Here is a 21,056-nt window from a genome sequence, read left to right as displayed (position 1 = left end):
ATGACAAGGCATGAGATCCTTGGAAATCAGACCAAGCCAAAAAGCCTAGGCCGAACTTTAAGCTCTGATTCGACACCAACTGCTTGGGTGCCCGGGGAAGCATCCGTGGGTCTTTTCCTGTCTCGGTAGTCAAGGTTCAGGTCTCGGTCTAGGGTCTAGGGTACAAATTCCAACCAGGTCGATGTCGACTTTGATGCAGAGAATCAATTGTCTTGAAGTTGACGTGATAATTCTGCAGCCTTATCAAGGTCTCACTCAACTTCTCACTCAACCTTTGTCTTACTTGAAGGACCCGCATCTCGGTAGAAGGTGCATGTTGTGGCCTGTAAATATGCAGCGCTACGATGAATCGCCTCGCATGAGGCTACCTAGTTCGCCGAATAGAGCAAATCGCCGATGCTATTTATTACAATACAACATCCACCAGTTCAAGAGCCATTCGTCACGATATCGTTTTCAACATCAACATCAACGATAAATATGCGCCAGATCAAAGAACCCATATACCTGCATACTCACTAGCACAAAGAGCCTCCAATGGCCACTCTTGACTCAGCAAACATGCGGTGTACCCGTCCCTTCAACCACTAAATATCCATCACCACGAGTCAGTCAAAGCCTCAATATCCAACCATTTGCCTTGCCGCGGGGTTCCCGTCCGACACCACGCATACAATTCTCTCTTTCAGCACCTATCGACACATTCTTTGTCGCCTCCGCTGCCTCGGCCGAGTCAAGATCTGGGAAGTAGTTCGTAAGTACACTGTAGCTTAAGGCCCGCGCCGATTCCGATGAACCGCTCCGCCCGAGCCCAGCCACTTTTTCTTCTTTCGACTGGTTCATGCTGCTTCTGCGGAATGCGGCATAGTTATCGTTACTTGGCAAGTGGACGAGTATCCATTCTCGCGTGCGTGCTTCAAGGTTCCCATGCTCACGTATTGCCTTTCAGCCGCTTGAAGCGATGGCCATGTGATCGGCTACCTACCTATGTAACATCGCCAATGAGCTACCCTATTACTTTGGATCGCCAACGGAACACAGCAGAGCACGACCGATCATAGCTGAACCCTACCACTGAATGTTGACGGACAGTAAGCAACCTGATAGCAGCATTGCCACGGTATATATGCAAAGAGAACCATGGAGAAGAACATGCCAAAAACACATGGCAAATAGTCAGAGTTTAGGGCTGATTAATACTAAACTTATCTTAAAAGTTACCGAACATAAGAGTACTTCGCAGATATGTAAGGTAGTCAGAACCTGAGCTTTTGTTATACTAAATTATCTAAATCTAGTCTAATTATGTTATCTCTTTAGACCACTAGTCTACCGAGCCCATGAACCCTGCATCTTGGTCAACACCAAGTTTGAAAATTTATCCGCAAAGGCAGCACTGTCTTGATTCATCCTAGCCTCTGAAATGAATGCAATGATAGGCTTGATGCCGATGCCAACATGGTCTCCTCCTGCATGCTCATGAATACGAGCCAGGGCTTGCTCGATGCTTCCGGCCGGGACGCCGCTAGATGAATGCAGCACTGTTTGCAATTCACGAAGGTTCGAAACTGTAGGCACGCGCACGTCCTTTTCGAAGTCCTTTGCAATATCGAGCTCCTTGAGAACATTGGGTTGAGAGGTCGTTGCTAAGACTAGCAGACGGTGCCCCTGCGTGAGTAGTTAGCTAAAGTGAACGTTGCTACCATATGAATAAAACTTACGTTGATAGGAGGGCTTGTAATCAAAGCAGACAATGTACCGAGGACTGTCATTGAGAAGCGAGGCCCAATAGGGTTCCATCCGATCAGTTGCTCAATGCTATCCAAGATCACTACGCTGACAGCGGACTTTTGTGCATCGCTGAAGGTCTTGTGAATAAATTCAGACTTGGCGAAGTCGTCACGGTACCCGGCAAGCTTTTGCGGCGTGATCATTCTGATAAATGGGATGTCTGACAGCTTCGCGATGTGTGCAGTTAGGGCTGTCTTGCCGCTTCCTTGGGCGCCATGAAAGATGATCGAAGAGGTTAGTTTTTCAGAGTCTTCCTTGACCATGTGCGCAACACCAAGCATGTCGTTCAGGATACGTTGAATGTCTGGTGAATAATGAATGATATCCTGAGAGAGAGCCGCCTCTAATTCTGCCTCCGAGGCGCCGTATGCTGGCCTGACCTCGCTGAGAGCCAGTAAGAAGTCGCTCCACTTGACTTTCATGTGCTCGATATCCTTTGTAACAGTGATCTGGTTGGCATCAGTGTGCCGAGAGAATGCACTGGCTGCTGCTGCCTTGACCAGACCAGCAATTTCAGCACCGGAGTAGTTCTTGGTAAGGCGAGCAAGCTCAGCCAAGTCGACGTCGTGGTCCAAGATGTCGTTCTTGGCAAATTTGGAGGTGTGAATCTTGATGATACCAAATCGACCCTCTTCATCAGGAAGAGAGATCTCTAGCTGGACTTCTAGACGTCCGGGTCGTAGCAAAGCCTCGTCGATCATATCCTTTCGATTGGTCATGCCGATCAAAAGGATATTGTTAAGTTTGTCCACACCATCGAGTTTGGCAAGGAGCTGGTTGACAACAGTATCACCAACACCTGTGCCGCCACCAGATCCAGAACCTCGCTGCTTACAAACAGCATCAAGCTCATCAAAGATGATGATGTGAAGACCACTCTCGTCTCCCTTTTCCTTATACTCTTTCTCTGCATCTGCGAACAGCTTTCTGATGTTCTCCTCGGATTGACCAACAAACTTATTCAGCACTTCGGGGCCATTGACAATCTTAGGTGGATGGGCATTTAGAGTTTTACCTAATTGTCGGGCAATCAGTGTTTTACCAGTTCCTGGGGGCCCATAAAGTAGTAGTCCCTTGACGTGATCGATACCCATCTTGGCAACTATACCAGGAGGAAAAATACGAGACGCAAACACACGACGGAAAATGGTAGAAATCTGAGTGTCCAAACCACCAATTCCAAGATCATCAAACTTGAAACTGGGAGCGAAGATGGCGCTGGCGTTGGGCTTGTTCACCGAAGGCTTGAGTTTGAAGCCATCTCCTGTTTTGGCGTGGAAGAACACCTTGCTTTGGGGAATCAGGATACCTCTGGCATTGGGGTCCTGGTTCTTTTGTTCCGCTTCTGAAGACGTGTCCAAACCCGTGAGAACCACGGACTCGACGACGACGAGAAGAGGAATGTTGCGATGGTCCATAAGCATGCGTTGGCCAGGAGCAAGCACTTGGTTCTGGTAGGAGTCTATGAAGAGCTTAGAGAGCTCTTCCTCATCGTAGGGAACGTCGGTCTTCTTGTTTTGGGTTCTGAATGTGATCGAAAGCTCTACCGTGCCAAGGTAGGCGTCGGAACGAGCGCTGAAAGGATTGTAGATCTCGCCGATGAATTCGTCCCTCATGGTGATGCCGGCCCATGTTCGTTGAGCGTCTGTGAGACTAATACCGCCTCTGGGGAAGCCAGGGATAGGCGTAGCAGTAACGACGTATTCGCCAACGGGTTGGCCTCCACGGATGAGGATGTGATGATCAGAGCCATCTCGGTTGGGAGGGAAGTCTTCGGGTGAGACGGCGCATCTTCACTAGTCATTAGCTTTATTCAGGCTGTTATTATTGCAAAGAGCGGACTTACTTGTTGTTGTAAACGAACTTGGTCCTTAGAGTCTTATCTTCGATTGTCTCAACGTGCAGTCGCGCTGCCCGAGGCTGAGCCCCCTGCTGCCCTGGATGGGGACGATAGGGACGATTCATAGCTAGTAGGAGAGCGAAGTGGTGAAATGGTTAGGGAGGTGATTACAGTTGGTGGCGATGTTAAAAGGAGGGACAAGTTTGGGTAAGCAAGGTGTGTTGTTACAATCCCAAAACGCATTCGATGCAGCGGAAGCTATCCACCTTAAGTAAGTCGAGTCCCCTAAGGACAGTTTTAGGTGGCGATCGCAGCTCAATGGCGGGGTCCTGCCTGTGACACAGCCTCTGACACAGGCGGGTGACGACACGGCCCCCACTAATGGAAGTTACCTAAAGTTACCTAAACTTGGGGAAGGGTCCTCAAAGGAGGTCTAAACCTTTGACTTCCATTCTCCTAATATCATCAAAATGCCACTGTAAGTAAATATTGCTCAAGTACCTACTTGACACGTAAGCTAACTCTCTATAGACACTTACTAGGGAAGAAGTCGTGGAACGTTTACAATGCCGACAACATCGCCCGCGTCCGTCGCGACGAAGCCGCCGCAAAGGCAGCCGAAGAAGCTGAGGAGCAGCGCATGCAAGAGATAGATGCGCAACGGCGCTTAGCTATTCTTCGAGGTGAAGTACCACCGCCGATCGAAGACGATGAACCACCAAAAGACGAGGAGCCTCCTGTTCGTGATCGCGATGCATCGCAAAGAACGAGTATGCGACGAAAGCGAAAGCGACCAGGCGAGGACGATACAGACTTTGAGATGCGGCTAGCAAGGGAGAATGACAACTCGGCTCTTGTTAGGATAGAGTCTGAGAAGAAGAGCACAAGCTCCGCGCCCATCGTGGATCATAATGGACATATTGATCTTCTGGGCGATGAGAAGTCAAGAACTCATGCTGAGAAGAATGAGGAGGCTGAGAGGGAAGCCAAGAAGAAAAAGCAGAGCTACGAGGACCAGTACACAATGCGCTTCTCGAATGCTACGGGAAAGGATGGCGTTCTTAAACCATGGTACTCTCAGTCTGACGCTGCAGCCCCTGATGCCTCGTCAAAAGACGTATGGGGAAACCAGGACCCTAATCGCAAAGAACGAGATGCCAAGCGCATAGTATCTAACGATCCTCTCGCTATGATGAAAAAGGGAGCCTCCAAGGTTCGAGAGATCAAACAGGAGAGGAAGCGTTTCCAGGAAGAAAGAGAAGAAGAGTTGAAGCAGATGCGCCGCGATGAACGACATCGTGAGAAACGGCGTAGAAGGCAACATGAAAGGGATAGGAGTAGAGAGCGACATAGGAGTCGCGAACGTGGTGAGGAAAGGTCTCCCAGTCGTCATGAGCGGAGACACAGATCAAGAGAAGGAAGACATAGCCATAGTGGTCATGCGGATTCACGAAGTCGAAGACATGAGCGTCACGATAGAGAAGGGTCACGGCACGAGAGAAAGCGCTACGAGGAGAGTGAACAACGAAAAGAGAGACATCGGGGAGATGACGAGCCTCATAAGAGAGACTCGCGATCTTCAGAGAGGGTTGGTCATGAACGACGACGACACCATTCGAAAAACTAATAGCTTAGCATAAGATACCCTTTCAATGACTTTCACGACTTGTACCCTTCGACATGTTCGTATTAGGTTTGACTACATGCTGGTTAGGGAGATACTAACTCTCACTCGAAGGCTCTGTGCCCTTTGACGCACGTCATGAGTCTTACTTGACATCGTGACTAGGACCGAGGCGCCATGTTTATGATGATGATTTGTTGTCGATAGTGTATTGGAGCTCCAGAGGTAGTGACCAGATCGTTTGATGAAAGGGTTCAGCTCAATGTGAGGCTATGGCGTGAAAGAAGCCTGCACAGCACCTCAGTAAGAACACATACCAGCTCAATTGGGAAACACTCCTGTTCTCACTGTTGCCTATCTCGATGATTGAGTTGAGAGCTTTGAAGACAAAGTTCGTAGAGTTCACATGATGTTGGAAAGATCGTGTAATTATGTGATCTGCACATGTCCATTAGGCAGCATCTCTATTTCAGGCGATGGGGTATATTACATCAAATACTAAAAAGTCAAACTAAGAAGCTCGTCCAAACACGTTGCCTACTCATTGCTTCCCTCTACCCACGGCAACCTGATCTCAACAGGCTGCATGTGAGCCTCAACCATCTCAGCCACCTTCTTCGTCTCCAATCCTTTCAACGCCTCTCTAATCCTCACATACGTCTCCTCACTCAGCCCCTCCTTACGATCACAGTAGATATCAACACCCTCCTTCGTAAACACCGTAGGGGCAAACCACGTAACAGCCCATCTCTCCTTAACGCCCTCTGAAGTGACTGCCTCGCCCCAACCCAGTAGCTCCCAGTGCGTGTTGACAAAGACAAGCCATCCTTTACCTCGCCAGTCCCATCCGATAGACGAAGCTTGTGTGTCGATGCCCTGGACTGTCTTGAGCGTTCCGTCCTTGGAGAGCGGCTCGTACTCGACGAGGTCGTCGATACGGGGTCGACCATCTGCGGTTCCGGGGAGGAGTTTGTATGTGATGCGGACGTTGCGGGCATCGCGCCACATGCTCAGCGTCGAGTGCGTGACGCTCCATGTTGTGGTGATCCAGTCAAGCGTTGGAGGGTCCACGGGAGGTGAGTTTTTGGTAGATGGTGCATATTTGGTAGGGGGATTGAGCTTGATGGGCTTTGGATCGGCCATGATGCTGTTGTGTAGTGGTGTAGATTCAATGACGTGTGTTCCAGTTGGCAAAAAGAAGCAACGAAAATGTTAGTTTAGATGGGATGAAACTAGGTAAGGATCAGTATATTAGACTACTTTCGTGAGAAGAACAGATGGATTCACATGAAAAAAATTGCAAGGTTGATTGATAATGAGATGGCCTGCTTGGTACCTAATTTCTTCACAAGCAAGAAATGAAACACGCCAGGCTTCGGGTGGCCGCAGATCTGTTACACAAACACCAGGGAAAATCCATCGTCATTCGTCGACCTTCGTTAAATCTTCCGACTGCATAACTTATCCTAGCCTATTTGTTTCTAATTAAGTCTCGTCGGGGCCCTTTGATCATCAGTCTGATGTCACTGATATTTCGTTTCTCTCTCAAAACATTGGTTGCGATACTGTCCAGCTTCAAGGCATGAAAGGTATTGCGTCATAGTCTGGTATATCTGTATCAATAATTTTGATTTCATACGTAAAACCAGGAGCCACGGCTTATGCCATGATCATAATTTTGTTCTTACATATTTTCTAATCCTTGTTGTTTGTAAATGCCGTTGGATGCCCAGACGAACGGACAGGCGCAAGAGTCAAGCCACAATAGCTGCCCAACAGCCACAACTCCACAATCAGCCTCAACCCCAGATTCCATTTGCACCAGACACACCTCATTCTTTCCACCGTCTCACTTGACTCACTTCACTCATTAATCTCCTCATTTCACTCACTCAAGGGGACGCTTACTGCTGTCTGCCTTACTATTCAAGTGAATCACACTCAAACACGTTCCTTTTCACACTTTCAAGATGGACGCCACAGAAAACGACGTGGAAGTCTCTGATGACGACCTCATGGCTCAGATGGGCTTCTCATCCTTCGGCGCTGCATCACCACCTTCCAAGCGCCGTCGCTACAATCCAAATGTAGACGCTCTACTGCCGTCCAAGTCATCGGCAACCGGCGCAAACTCCACGGCTTTGGGAACCGGCTCAAACAAGGATGAGATTTCGCTGGACGACGACAACGAAGGAAATGCCAACCCAGAACAGAAAGTGCCAGCGCAAGCGCGCCCGGCTAGCCTACCCCAGAGACCTGCTCCGGCGCAAGCCACGCCTCAAGGCCAGCACTCAGGCGCACATGGGGCCAGGGGTAATAAGTTCACTGGTTACTACGACCGCCTGTCTAACGAGAACCCCTGGGAAAAGATCGAGAAGGCCCGGGGCTTGACGACAAGAGGAACGTGGATCACTCGAAATGCTGGGAACGCTGCGACGACGGGTGATGCTCCTGCTTGAAGCATCGACATCGACGGACAACTGCTAATGCACATGGATTATACGAACTGAACGTTGTTAAGATGCAAACCTCATTAGCATGGACTACCTCGGGAAGCGCTTGACGCCGTACTACGATGCCGTGGCTCACATTCAACCAGAGGCAGATTTTGATATCAAATATCGTGTCACGTGGTACATCATGTGATATACGAACAGGGGTCTAACAACCTCCGAGTACCATTACGACGGGACTTCAACTCACTACGCCAATATGCCTCATATCACATGCTTGTCCTTACTCAGACTGGCTCATCGATGGTCTGGAGGGGCGTGGGGAGCAGGTCAATCACATCTACGGGGGGGTTATCACATCAATTGGTCCCAGGGCTATGCCTTCAGTCAACGAAGGGAAACGAGATATTGCTTGCTATGAGACTCCATACTCCAGTCGAGATATCCACAAAGAAAACCTTCTTACAGATCCTGGCTCCTCCCAAGATGGTCCCATCCGCTCTCCAGGCTCGCCGCGTTACCCAATGGAGCGATATCATCGTCGCTGCCTCCCCTGATTGGGGCAAGCGTCTTAAATATACTGCTTTGCGAGTCCGCTACTTTTCTCCATCCTGTCATATTCTTGCTCCATTGCTTTCCAGGGTTTCTCACTCAGTACACCCCCTCGGCAAATGCCACGAGCAGGACGACCTTGCAGCCCTCGGCTGCTCCCGCGTCACCCATACCCAGAGAGGTTTCCAAGCACGTCTCCCATGCAGCAATCGGTTCCGACACATCATGTCTTGCTGCAAACCCGCTGACGCTATCCCCTGGCACCCCACAGGAGCTGGGGAGGAGGTGTATTTTTAACAACCGCCCCTAGATCGTTCAGTTCATCCAATCATAAGCCATAAGTCGTGAAAAAGCCGCCCATCTTCGCCCTCTCCGCGTGTTTTCCCCCACACCTGCCCCAGAAGCCATGAGGCTGGCGTTCCTGGCTAAGAACTGCCCACACGCCTGCCTTGTCGCTCTGCTTAAAAGCAGCAAGACACCGCGCGCCAGGCGGCTCAATTGCCGCGCTTAGTGACCCTGATTTCAACGTCACCTCACGCTCCCCTTGCATGAACGAGTAGTTCATGCAGGTCGGGATTGAGGGTGGCATGACAAGCGTGAAATACTCACTAAATACAAAAACAATTAACCTTGAAATTCTGGGAATCTGATTATCGTGTGTTCCTGCATTTTGCAGTGAAACTATGTGCGCAAGTAGGAAATTTTGGTGAATCGTATGGCCGAAAGTTGCTCGCTAAGTAAAGTTTTTGGTCGTAAAAGTTCAAAATGCCGCTCCAAAGAAAGTTCCCAGGAAACAATCAGTTCTCAGGGGATGGAAAACGGGCGCGGGCCTTGCTGTACTCCTTGCCATGTTTGCGCGAAGCTTTGGTCTTCAGCGAGCTATGATGGTGGGTTAGTCTCAATTCGCTTCACTTTAACTCTGCGATTTGATCTTGCCTCGCGTAACAAACTGCAGTTGCGTTTGCCATACGGTGCAAAAAAGTCGCGAAGTTTGTTCGACTTACCCAACTTTCTTTTGTGTCCACTCAAGATCGCTGCGCACCTCATGGGCATCTCGCATACCCTCCTGGAAGCGCTCACGAGTCTTCGCAAGACGAGCCTGCGCCTTCTTCTGAAGCTCCATAAGCTCGCGGTGCTTGGCATTCATTTTACCAGATCTGCCCACAAACCGAGTCAGTATACATACTGGCCAAATGTCTTTTGCCGCTTACGGCAAGCCTGTGTAACTCTTTGCAAATATCGTCGAACAAACATAGTCTGCGTCGCATCTGTGGAAATTGGGTGGGAGATCCACTTACGTCTGAGCTTGCATGGCCATACTACGGTCAAGGGGGATTGGGTCAAAAGAGTTGGCAAAGCGGTCTTGCATGTACTCCTGGAAGTCAACGCCGCTAGCAGAGCGAGTGCTTTCATATTCGCCGTATCCTCCAGAATATTGGTACCCGGACGAGGTAGCCGAGTATCCACCATTGCTGTAGGAGGGGATGCCCGAGGCGGAGCTAACCGAGTCATCACATTCCGGAGGCGAGACGGAATACTGGCTGTAGGTGGGGTATTGGGAGCCCTTGGAGGGAACGGGAAGAGGCATGGAGTAGCCCACAGGAGTGTAATGAGAAGACATGGTGATTATTTGATAGAGAAGAAGATGTGTGTATGCCAATTGAATACTTCGACAAGTGATCCGAGTGATGGTTCAAGGTTGAGTAGGCTGAGGACAAGTGAAGATCAGTTGAAGTATGAGAGTCGTGTATCAAGACAACAAGACAAGAAGACTATGTATAAGTGCTGGGCAAGTTGGGACTTCAAGTCAGGAGCTGGTTGAAGAGTGATGAGAAAGGAAGAAGAAGAAGAAAGCCTCAACAGCATCAACTCTGGCCTTTTTATACTTCTTCAGAAACCTTGATCGGCCAAACCGGAAGAACTTCAGGATAACTCATCTTGACACTATTCGTCAATGAATGACGATTAACCCCGCCCATGAGGGCGTGCCATAGGATATGACAGGATGATGGCATGGTCCTGAGGGTGATGAGAGGCTAGACGAGACGATCACGACGAGATGCACATGTGTGGGCCATCACGGACGGCAACGATATGACAAGGTAACAAAACTTCAAAACTAGGATTACTAGGAGGGCGACTAGGGAGGCTAGAAGCGGCAAAGAGCCTTGGAAAGGTAATGAAATGTCAGAGAACTATCCGAGATGTACTGCCGTTTGACATCCGAGCCAACGAAAGAGAAGAGTAACGGAACATGCTCAAGATAGGGCTTTTGGGGGAGGGTGAAGATAGAGAAAGACCAATCTTTGAATAAGACGCAACCTAAAGAAAAGCGTGGCTTTAAGATACTTCGAAGGACATTGCTTTGACAAATGCAGTGCCGTTGAAATTGTAAACGCCTTTGAGCTACGCCGTTGGCTGGGTGTAACAAGACCAGCCTAGGATGAGCATGGACATGTGCATATGCCGAGAGTGAGGACTGCAATCTTAGATGTCAGATGTAACAATTAAGAGAGTAAAAAAAATGGAGACCGTCTTGGATCCAAATCGATATTTACCGGGCAAGTTTAGGGGAGAGACTGGTGAGAAGTGCTTGACAGGGCAATGGATATGTGTCAAAGATGGCGCCGGGCAGAACATGACGATACCATGTGCCAGTGGGCAATTAACAAAAGAGAAAAAATGCGTCTGTGTGCCAGAGCGGAGACCGAGAGAAGACCCGACTTGGAAGGGACCGAGCCAGACCGTATGGTACAGCAGGAGAAGGGCAAAAGAAAGTAAGATGCTGGTAAGATGCCATGCATATCCGGGTCCATCAACGGACACAAGTGGCTGCACTAGCCCTTGGGTCCAAACGTTGAGAAGGGATAAGGGCCATGTGTATAATTTGTCTTGGGGGCAAAAGTTTTCCCACCGATATTTGCTTGTCTGGAGCGATTGGAGACCGACGGTGTTAGTCGTCTGAGCGTCACGCGCTTGGTCGTTGAGAAGCGGAGGAGGCAAGTCGAGGCCAGGCTTGGATTGGGCTCTTGGTCGAGTGACGTGAGGGACATAGCCAATGTAAACTAGGCTGGCATGCTGCTTTTTTGGTGATAGCTGGTTGCGGACAGAAAGCAGGTAAATGGATCGCAGGTAAGAAAGGACCAAACGGACAGCGCAACGAACGACCTAATCAACGCTGACTGGTTGGAGAGTTGGCTAGATGGACCTAGGTAAGTAAAGTAGACACCAATGCCCACACCCTCACAAAGGCATATCTGTACCATAAAGAGTACATCTCAATCGGCCGGGTTCCGGTACCATTTGGAGTAGCGGGTAACATTGGTGGTAGGTGCCTGAAGAAAAAAGACATTGGTTGCCTCACCGTGTAAATGGATATTCGTGAGGGATCACCAACCGCCGGTTAGACCCTTGGCATTCCATCTTCAAATCCAGCTCAAGCGCTCTGGGCAAGGAATAGCAAGATGTCTGCGCGGAGGAGCGGATACTGGAGAATGCAGGCTTCCTGAATGTATCCGCAGTGTAATTTTGGGATGCATTAGGACTGCATCTTGTTCCTTGCTGCAGGGGAGTAGGCAGGACCATGGAGAATGGAGACGGAGGCGGAGAGAGTTGCAAACAAGCGCGCTGACGCTAAGCAAAGCCAAAAGACGAAGTTGATGGAAAAGCAGCCTTGGATTTCCAATCTCGCCCACACCCCCCTCCAATTGCATCTTGTTCGCTGGCGGCGTTTTGACCAAAAAGCCCAGACATGTCTGTCGAGACAGAAGGAAGAAGTAATGATCAAGATAGACCTTGCAACGGTCTGACCGAGGATTGGCTCTCAGCGTCGGTTGACAGGGTGTGAATTGAGAAGCGAACGCAAGGCGGCGGGTCGGGTAGAGGTGCATCAAGCCGGGCAATTTCTGGCATTGTTCTGTCCTGTAACTGTACCTTTACAGGAGAGCACAGGAGGTAAGGTAATGTAGTGATGCGTTGTCAAAACGATTACCAGACGTTGCTGTGACGGTGGGTTTGATATGCAATTGTATGGTTAGGTTGTATTGTATGGGGTGAAAGACAGACAAGACAAGGTCCGGTATTGAATTCCAGGGACCCGATCGAGGGGTCACCTCAATCGACAGGTGTCTCTGGCACATTCTCTACGAAGATGGTGTGCCATTTGCAGGTGCGTGCAATACCTTACGTAGTGGAAGCTCTCAAGAAAGGAGGAAGGATCCATTCATCAGATGAGCTGGACGCATCAAGTTGGTGGGATGGTGGGGGAGGAAAGTGCGTGCGTGCGTAACGTACCTTCCTGGTATCTCCCATCCCATTGATGATGACAGCCATTTTGGTTGGATTTGCTTTTTCCTCTGCTTGATTCAACCTTGGATGTTCCACGTGCCATATCAAGTTTTCTATCACAATCACGCAGAGCCTCATTGACAATATCTGAGATGTCTTTTGTTGACAGAACTCAATTGAACTCGTCATGAAGCAATTGACGGGCCATGTAACACCGAGAACCCATTGCCTTGATACAACTCTAAGGATCCACTATCACGACTTCAACACGACTTTTGAGATGCTTCATGTCCAAATTCTCGAGCTTTCGACTTCACCACCCTCGATCTGTTCAACCTTTTGTCCAACGCCATTCCATTGGCGAAAAGAATCGGTCAAATTCTGTCAACAATTGATTGGATAATGCTTGGACAAATGTAGCATGATTGCATCCATTGCAATGGGTCTTTTCAGTACATACGGCATTTCTTCCTTATTTCTCGCCCCTCCCCCGCTTGCTACTACCGACCAGTCACCACAAGGTACACCGCAAGATCCACCATCCATCATCTCTATCTACTTGGTGAGCATTGGCACAGTTAGCTCAGACTATCTGTGACAGGGTACATGCTTGGAGATTTCTCCTAGATGGACTCTTAGCTTGCGAGCTTTGTCTGACGAATCTTGAAGAGAATTCGCGAGGACGGATGATCTAATCGTTGCGTCTGAGCCAATATGGTTCATCGAAGACTATCGTAGAGACCGATATGGGTGGATTACGAGCCGAAATGAAATGCCCAATCCTGACCTTCGGGTTGTCCAAAGTCTTTGCAAGGTTGACATCGACTTAGACAGATGCTCTCTCGAACTTCCACATTTGTCTCATGGTAGCCTGAGCTATGAGGGAAACGACCAGCCACATGAGCACTCGACATTGGGAAAATATTCATCACTGATCATATCAATACACTCTTCGTCTGGCCTAAACCCCTACACTCTGCATATGCTGCACAGCCGGACCAACGCTCGTTGTAGGAGGTCCCTTACAAACCCGGCCTGTCAACCGGCAACCACGAATGGAGACGTTACCCCGGTTATGCGCAGCTTCTGGGCTGCAGCTATGCTGTATGGTGACAGTTCTGGAGTCTGCGACAACGGCGCCCCTTTGACGTTGCTATCATGAGCCACTGTGACACGTCTTCAACGGTTCCTGTCGCTACCCGCCACTCAGAACCTGAAGTCGTCACTTAACTCTTCAAGAGCTGTCACGGTTTATGCACATCCGATACGGGTAGTTGCTTCTTTCGAAATCCGTTGTAACTTTCTCTTCTGTCTTACTGTTACTGCGTCCCCGGACCTGGGATGTCCTTGAGCGACGTCCGATCAGCGTCGGCATCAAACGAGCACCATCCTGGCTCATCCACCTCGCGATCTTGTTAGTTGCGCATCACTTGCGATGATCGTGTCTTGATACGTCTTGGATTGCAAGTCCTACCACGAAATCCGGGGGCCTATCACCTAGGTGGCATGACTTGCGAGCCCTGCGTTGCGAGCTGTGCGTCAGATTTAGTTCAAGCTGCTGTGCTTCAATCATTTAGTCTCCTGGATATCATTGAGTCGACTGATCTCACCGCCTCACATTGATCGATTTGAGGCCATGAAAGCGAGATGAACCGGTGGATGATGACCGGAACCGAATACTGACGCGAGATTCGTCGAGATTGGAAAGAGATGAAAGTTGACTGACTTGTTTCTCCACAAGAAGCCAGGTGCCTTTGTTTTGCAGTACATTGCATTTGCATTGCATGACAAGGCGGGTGTCGTCCTCCAACAGCGCATCCGCTTGCCCACTCACAAAGCCATCAGGACTTGACTCGGACCTTTGGTTCGTTCTGTGTGCTAAACTATTCGGCGAAAGACGAACAAGTTGCGAAGGCACAATCTTGACTGCAACATGACTATCCAAGCGTACATATCTCGGAATACTACAAATAGTACGTACTTATCACCTTCTACACGCCTCCCCTGCCATGATACCCTCCATCACGCATGGACAACTCAGCGCCGTTGCGTGCGGTAAGGCGTGGCCCAGGCACACGGAGGGGAAGATGCAACTTCGTGCAGGGGGGTTCGATGATGGGGCACCGTCTAATAGGACGACAAGCTTAAATAGAGATGCAAAGTAGATGGATTTTTTTCTTTTCTGCGAAGATGGTGTGAATGGTGTGCGCTGGACTTGAGGCTTTGCCGACGGAACGATTGATATCCAATTAGCCAATCTAGCAACTCCAGCCATTTACACATACCAAGCTATTTACCCAATGCAGAAGGAGATCTCTCAGGAAATATCTCAGAATATCTCACTTTTGATTTGCCAACATGACGTAGAGAGCCTTCCACCGTGTAAGCAGAAGTCGCCTTTGAGCTGAGTGACTAATCCCGCCGTCACGGACAATGTCGTGTAAGTCCGCCTTCAACGACCGGACATAATCGAGAGACAAAAGCCTCCATGTCCATGTTAATTCTCCTAATCTGCCAAAAAAGGAACGCTCAAACAAATCTGGACAACTGATTTGACCCCGGTTGAATGACATCCGAGAGTATCTGTTGAACACAGTGAGCCTCCGAGGTCGTGTAACATTCTGCAGCCCGAATGATAATTATCACCGAAATTCCTAGCTCAGATACCTCGTGGCACGGATGTTTCATCCAGACCGTTGAGCAGGAAGGTGAGCAATACGAATGCTGTACGGCGTTCGTACAACAGACGTCAAAAGTGGCGCAACCAGCCAATTTCTTGCAAAGGCGTCATGAAGAGTATGTGAAAAGGGAAAAGGAGATGCGTTTCGTCTCGTTATCTAGATACCTCTGTGGTATCGTTCTGTCTACATGGTCCCTAAGATATCGCACCATATCATGCTGTCCCTTTCCATTTTCTATTCCAAATGTTCCACCGTAGTTCAGGAATAGATGTACATCATCCCGATGTAATACCGCATGGCGCCTAAAATCAAGGTTCGTAGCCAGGTACCCAAACCGGAGAGCCGTTATGTTGATTTTTGGTAAGGGGGTTTCATGTTCTTCCTCCTCTTCCGCACGCCGTTCCCACCTCGCAAGCCTAGCAAAATAAAGTACAAACCCAAAACAATGCCCTCGATGCCGAGAACATATGTAAAGACTCAATCTCCAGCAGACCCATTTTCAAAAGACAAATGCTTTCACAAAGAAGAAGGAGTAGGAGAAAAAAGAGATGGGGATACGAGGGGAGAGTAGGGTATATACATAAACCCCCAATGCATGCACAATGTCAGACTAATGCGTTGCATATATGTGATTGCTCAATGTCTCATATGCACCGTGATCTGGTGGAAATGGCAGCTCTTTATGCTCATAAGATGCCGCTCCCATCCTAAGACTTGCATCGTCTAAGAGAAGATCTTAAGGAAACCCCAAATACCGAAACCGCTGAGCACGGGAATTGTCAAGTTGTCGTCCCAGCCGAAGATATCGACCACTTCGCTGGCGGAAGCGACAAAGCCGGACCACACGCTCATGACACCCAGGGCGAGGGCACCTGAGATGGTAGTCTGCTCCTTCGAGACACCGACAGCCTCGCAGATGGTCTTGGGCAATGAGAGAAAGCCCTTGAAGAGGAAGTTCTCGTCACCAGGGAAGGGACCAACTGTAGGGACGAGCCAACCGTAGAAGAAGTACGATGTGCCGACGCCAACGAGGAAGGCAGCAGTCGAGCCAGCAAGAGACTTGCCTCTGCGAAGACGAGGGGTATATCGGCCCCAAAGTCGGCCGAAGGTGCTGGCAGCGGTGTCGCACCAGCTGAGCAGAAGAACGCTCATGATACCCACATCCTTGGGGAAGCCATAGAGGACGATCCAGGCACCGAGGAGGTAGAAGATCACACCGTTCCAGCCGGAGTACTCGCTCTCGCGCATCAAAGCACCAAGGACCTTGACATAGAGGCGGTTGACGGACGCATATCGGTGTCGGAGCCAGTCAGTTGCGGCGATTGGGATGAGCGCTGACATGAGCCATGGTGTGACTGATGTTGTCTGAGTTCCCGTCACGTAGAGCCAGATAACGAAGAAACCGATCGACACGTGGAGAACCTTGCGGGGTACCTCGTGCTTGTGTACGAAGGTTCTCCAGTGTCGGTGGATGGGAATAAGGCCCAAGGGACTGGGACTTCGGCTAAAGTCACGCCAGGACCACCCCACCGGTGTTGTAGGTTGCGGCGGCGCAAGGTGACCATTTGATGTCGTGGACTTTCCCTTGCCGTTACTGCTGAGCGACCCATTAGACGTCGTCTGCTCTTCTGGAATAGTGTCCTTGGACATCTTGCCCGCCTTAGCAGCAGTGCTCGTGCGCCTCGTCAAGCGTGTCACGGCCTGTGTATCGATCGGCGAGCGGCTGCGGGTTCGGGCGCGTCGAAACTCGGGGGGCTCGGGTAGATCCTCATCGGGCTCCTCCTCGAGCGGTTGCGGCGTGGGTGTCCGTCTCCGGGCTGCCGAGCGTGTAACGGGGCCCATGTAATCGGCGGCATCGCGCTCGGATGGGGTGGGACTCGGCGAGATGACGCGGGGCGTCTCTGGGATTTTGGATCGGAAGGACATGGTGAAGGAGAATGGTGGGAGGGCAGAACAGCGGACGGCGCCGACTACTATGCGACTGAGAGCTTTGAAGCCGGAGGGCCAGAAGGTATTGGGTATTGTAGAGTGGAGATGTTTATCACGGCGCGATGAGCGCACCGTTGTGATGGGTTCTGACGGAGATGAAATTGTGAAGGTGTTGGGGGTGTCGTAGTGAGAGGATCCGTTAGTGAGAATATTATGTTGCTTTTTCCCCAGATCTAAAAGATGTTGCTCGTGGTCGTCGTGGTCGTGGCTATGTCGTAGATAGATGTGGCGTAGACCTTGGTCGTTATGTTCAAGACCAAGATTCTGATGATGATGTAGCTGCTGGTTCTGGCCGTAACCCTGACTCGGGCTCAGGCTCTGACTCGAATTCCGTTTCGGGGGACTCGGGCTACGTTTTGGCCGAGACTTGTGAGAGTGGTGAGAGTCGAGAGTGTTTATTGAATCCAGATTGATTAACAAGGGTGCAACGGAGGTTGGATCCCCCGCCGCATGATGGGTTCGGAGATATAAGGTATTGATGACCGTGGCCGTGACCGGGGCACGCACACATGTAGTACGGACTACCTACGGTACAGGTCTTAGATGTACAGTACCAGGCTTGTGAGAGACTGGGCCGAGTGATGGATTTGGGGTGGACTCGACGGGCGTGACTAGGCCGCTGAGACAAGGAGAGAACAGAAGAAAATAGAGAGTCGTGTGACACTGGAAATGAAAAAAGAGGATACTTGCTAAGACCTAAACGAGGCTTTTCTTCAGGATCGTTATGTCGCTGGTTCTTGATCAAGTTTGGCGTTGGTTGGCTTTGGCTGCAACGGTTGGAGATTTTTCGTCTGGGGCAAACTCGGAGCCATACAGATACGTACCTATCTGTGGCGTTGATCTCAGTTCAACCCGCACAAGACACCGCCTTTTTCCATGGATGTCTTATTCTCGCATGTGATGATCTACGAGAGGGTCTGTTGAAATACAACACCTCGGTCTTGGAGATATTATCATGTAAAATTTGGTAAAATATTCGTATTCCAGCAGAGTCTGATGGCTTGTGAAGGACCACATAAAATTAAAAACAAGATTGTATGTTAATCCTGGCACTCACCAGTCTCCGGCTCTTCCGTAACTGGCCCAACTGCTTCTTGTGCAATATCTGCCTATCGAAATGTTATGTCAGCTGCCACATTTCAGCCAAATTGAATCATCCAGCTCAGGGACCATCAAATCCCACGTCATCCAGATGGACAAGACATCATATCTCAGTGAGCACGTGCCGTGATAGACAGAATGCTACTTCAGCCACATGTCGCATTTGACTGCGCCACAACTCGATGGCCTCACGTGATGATAAGATAAAAATTTCGAGAAATGTTTCGCGCAAAAGATGCCAAAGGCGGCCCCTCTATGCGCTTTGGATCTGTAAAAGACAGACCATATAATAATTCTTTTATAATAACAAGACTTGGTCTCGTTTTGTAATGGCTTCAGAAAAGGTCAAAAAGAGAAGCCCGAGAGCTTGGGATGCTCTTACTCCTCCTCTTGCAGAATGGATTCGCGATGCGGTCGCAACTATGGGCTTCAGCCAAATGACACCCGTCCAAGCTGCAACACTACCACATTTCCTCGGAAACAAAGATGTTGTTGTTGAGGTATGATTCTATTGCTGTTGAGTATGCGATTGGCCATCTAACTCCTTTGTAGGCTGTCACTGGCAGTGGAAAAACCCTCGCCTTTCTCATCCCTCTTGTACAAAAACTTTTGCGACTTAGCGAACCCACGAAGAAGCATCATGTTGCTGCGATAATCGTCTCTCCCACGCGCGAATTGGCCGCTCAAATTCATACTGTTCTCGTCAACCTGTTACAATTCCACGAAGCTTCGGCTGAAATCCTCCCACACCTCAAAGGCGACGAAAAACGAACTTCTACTACCGTGCCCGCCATCGTACCCCAGCTGCTCGTTGGAGGTACAACGACCACCGCGCAAGATCTCAGTTTCTTCCTTCGACATAGCCCAAATGTTCTTATCTCCTCGCCCGGCCGACTTGTCGAACTCTTGTCTTCACCTCACGTCCACTGCCCTCAATCCTCTTTTGAGGTTCTCGTCCTCGATGAAGCCGATCGACTTCTTGACCTTGGCTTTAAGCCTGATCTCCAGAAAATTCTATCACACCTTCCAAAACAAAGAAGAACTGGTCTTTTCAGCGCCAGTGTTAGTGAGGCTGTTGGAGAGATTATCCGAGTTGGTTTACGAAATCCCGTCAAGATCGAGGTTAAGGTCAAGATGAAGGATGGAGGAATTCTTGAAGACAGAAAAACACCTGCCAGTCTCCAAATGGCATATATGGTCAAGCCTGCTAGCCAAAAGCTGCCTGCCTTGGCAGAACTTCTTCGACAATTACCTATAAAACCCCAACGAAGCATTGTCTTCCTCTCCACATGCGCCGCGGTCGATTACTTTCAACACGTTCTACCTGCGATCCTACCAGAAGGTTTTGCGTTGGTGCCTCTTCACGGGAAGCACCCAGCTAAAGTACGAGAAAAGAACTTCAACCGCTTTTTGAACTCTGTTGCCCCCACAATACTACTTACAACAGACTTGGCAGCTCGTGGATTGGATATTCCTCAGGTTGACTTGGTGGTTCAGATCGACGCTCCTTCAGATCCCAAGGCGTTTATCCACCGTAGTGGAAGAGCTGGTCGTGCAGGCCGAAAGGGTTTGGCGGTGGTTATGTTGCACCCCGGGCGAGAGGAGGACTACGTTCAGTTTCTGGAGATTCGCAAAACACCGATTTCCAAGCTTGAGAAGCCAACTGTTTTTACATCAGAGGAGGATGCCGTGGCTGCTACAAAGAAGATGAGGGATCTGGTGTTGACGGATAGAGCACTTTTCGACAAGGCTCAGAAGGGATTTGTGAGTTGGGCTCGAAGCTATGGCGCCCATCAGGCAACATCTATCTTCCGCGCAGCTGATCTCGACTGGGCTGATCTTGGTAATGCATGGGGACTGCTTCGCATGCCCAGGATGCCTGAGCTCAAGAGCTGGAAGGGCGACAAGATGTGTGGTCTCGAAATTGACTGGGACAATTACGCCTACAAGGAGAAGACACGCGAGCAAGCACGAAAAGCAGCTCTCGAAGAGGAAAGGTCTGGAGAGAAGAAGGACAAGAGCGACGAGACAAAGCGAAAGCGAAAGAACAACGAAGCATGGAGCGCTAAGCACGAAAAGGAGGATGAGAGAGTTGAGCGCAGGGAGAAGCGACGTAAGCGCCGTGAGGCTGAGGCTACGTCTAAGATGACGGACGAAGAGAAGTTCAAGCAGATGGAGCTAAACGAACTCATCGCCGAGGTCCGGAGACAGAACCGCGAAAAGGCTGCTGCTGAAGCTGCGGCGGCTAAGAAGGATAAGGAGGATGAGTTTGCGGGCTTCGATGATTAGGTAGACGAGATAGGAATATACCCCGTTTTTTGGCTAAGACATGTTTTGGGTTTGGTGTACCTGAGGGCAAGGCAGAATTGGTGTCTTTTGGGAGTGATTTGGTTGAGGACGACGTGGACATTGCGTGGCTTGGCTGTGAGAGCATGGGTGATTTATAAGACGCTGGTGACTATACGCGTATAGGTTTTGGGGGATGAATACGAAAATTGAAGCTGAATCCGATGAACGCGTATTGTATTTCCTTCGTAGATGACTCTTGTATGTTTGTTACAGAGCATTTTAGCAATGAAGGACAAACCTAAATGGATTTTAGAGGCACTCTTCTTAAGAGACACCAGATTCATTATTCTACAGCTCCTTTGGGGGCAATATATGATGGCTTCGTTCCTGGTGTTGTGATAGTGGCAGCGGCAGTCCGGCGTATGCTGTCTTGGCATCACCACCAAAAA

At 49.7% G+C, this 21,056-nt stretch overlaps 7 protein-coding genes across 7 annotated transcripts; 3 read left to right on the top strand and 4 right to left on the bottom strand.

Annotated features, from left to right (window-relative positions):
* Nucleotides 1-1,253: 1,253 nt before the first annotated feature.
* Nucleotides 1,254-3,907, bottom strand: FOBCDRAFT_230208 (P-loop containing nucleoside triphosphate hydrolase protein). Its single transcript, XM_031187814.3, has 3 exons — nt 3,638-3,907; nt 1,722-3,582; nt 1,254-1,668 (listed from the first exon to the last, which is right to left on the bottom strand). The coding sequence occupies exons 1-3, from the start codon at nt 3,754-3,756 to the stop codon at nt 1,330-1,332; spliced, it is 2,319 nt and encodes a 772-aa protein (XP_031035079.2). The 5' UTR covers nt 3,757-3,907; the 3' UTR covers nt 1,254-1,329.
* Nucleotides 3,908-4,087: 180 nt separating this feature from the next.
* On the top strand, nt 4,088-5,303 carry FOBCDRAFT_50199 (uncharacterized protein). Its single transcript, XM_031187815.3, has 2 exons — nt 4,088-4,109; nt 4,163-5,303. Exons 1-2 carry the CDS (start codon nt 4,102-4,104, stop codon nt 5,256-5,258), a joined length of 1,104 nt encoding a protein of 367 aa, XP_031035080.2. The 5' UTR covers nt 4,088-4,101; the 3' UTR covers nt 5,259-5,303.
* A 419-nt stretch (nt 5,304-5,722) lies between these two features.
* FOBCDRAFT_230205 (uncharacterized protein) lies at nt 5,723-6,597 on the bottom strand. Its single transcript, XM_031187817.3, has one exon. It carries the CDS (start codon nt 6,396-6,398, stop codon nt 5,793-5,795), a length of 606 nt encoding a protein of 201 aa, XP_031035082.2. The 5' UTR covers nt 6,399-6,597; the 3' UTR covers nt 5,723-5,792.
* A 488-nt stretch (nt 6,598-7,085) lies between these two features.
* FOBCDRAFT_50181 (uncharacterized protein) lies at nt 7,086-7,848 on the top strand. The gene has a single exon (XM_054706569.2). It carries the CDS (start codon nt 7,226-7,228, stop codon nt 7,712-7,714), a length of 489 nt encoding a protein of 162 aa, XP_054562544.2. The 5' UTR covers nt 7,086-7,225; the 3' UTR covers nt 7,715-7,848.
* A 511-nt stretch (nt 7,849-8,359) lies between these two features.
* FOBCDRAFT_263556 (uncharacterized protein) lies at nt 8,360-10,104 on the bottom strand (the record flags this gene model as incomplete). The annotated part of the gene is made up of 4 exons (XM_059611325.1): nt 9,559-10,104; nt 9,265-9,417; nt 8,653-8,868; nt 8,360-8,534 (listed from the first exon to the last, which is right to left on the bottom strand). Exons 1-4 carry the CDS (start codon nt 9,879-9,881, stop codon nt 8,360-8,362), a joined length of 867 nt encoding a protein of 288 aa, XP_059467776.1. The 5' UTR covers nt 9,882-10,104.
* A 5,847-nt stretch (nt 10,105-15,951) lies between these two features.
* Nucleotides 15,952-18,209, bottom strand: FOBCDRAFT_252492 (uncharacterized protein; the record flags this gene model as incomplete). Its single annotated transcript, XM_054706567.2, has 2 exons — nt 18,076-18,209; nt 15,952-17,539 (listed from the first exon to the last, which is right to left on the bottom strand). Exons 1-2 carry the CDS (start codon nt 18,093-18,095, stop codon nt 15,952-15,954), a joined length of 1,608 nt encoding a protein of 535 aa, XP_054562542.2. The 5' UTR covers nt 18,096-18,209.
* A 360-nt stretch (nt 18,210-18,569) lies between these two features.
* On the top strand, nt 18,570-20,772 carry FOBCDRAFT_166889 (P-loop containing nucleoside triphosphate hydrolase protein). Its single transcript, XM_031187823.3, has 2 exons — nt 18,570-18,818; nt 18,871-20,772. The coding sequence occupies exons 1-2, from the start codon at nt 18,648-18,650 to the stop codon at nt 20,605-20,607; spliced, it is 1,908 nt and encodes a 635-aa protein (XP_031035088.2). The 5' UTR covers nt 18,570-18,647; the 3' UTR covers nt 20,608-20,772.
* Nucleotides 20,773-21,056: the final 284 nt, after the last annotated feature.

The sequence above is a fragment of the Fusarium oxysporum genome, chromosome VIII (assembly GCF_013085055.1).
Source record: "Fusarium oxysporum Fo47 chromosome VIII, complete sequence".
Lineage (NCBI taxonomy): Eukaryota > Fungi > Ascomycota > Sordariomycetes > Hypocreales > Nectriaceae > Fusarium > Fusarium oxysporum.
This window is presented reverse-complemented; position numbering and strand designations above follow the sequence as displayed.

Coding starts and splice junctions, on each gene's coding strand:
- FOBCDRAFT_230208 (XM_031187814.3), bottom strand. CDS start 3,756: ATGAATCGTCCCTATCGTCCCCATCCAGGGCAGCAGGGGGCTCAGCCT. Junction 3,583..3,637: donor AAGTTCGTTTACAACAACAA/GTAAGTCCGCTC, acceptor TGACTAGTGAAG/ATGCGCCGTCTCACCCGAAG. Junction 1,669..1,721: donor TTACAAGCCCTCCTATCAAC/GTAAGTTTTATT, acceptor CTACTCACGCAG/GGGCACCGTCTGCTAGTCTT.
- FOBCDRAFT_230205 (XM_031187817.3), bottom strand. CDS start 6,398: ATGGCCGATCCAAAGCCCATCAAGCTCAATCCCCCTACCAAATATGCA.
- FOBCDRAFT_50181 (XM_054706569.2), top strand. CDS start 7,226: ATGGACGCCACAGAAAACGACGTGGAAGTCTCTGATGACGACCTCATG.
- FOBCDRAFT_166889 (XM_031187823.3), top strand. CDS start 18,648: ATGGCTTCAGAAAAGGTCAAAAAGAGAAGCCCGAGAGCTTGGGATGCT. Junction 18,819..18,870: donor ACAAAGATGTTGTTGTTGAG/GTATGATTCTAT, acceptor ACTCCTTTGTAG/GCTGTCACTGGCAGTGGAAA.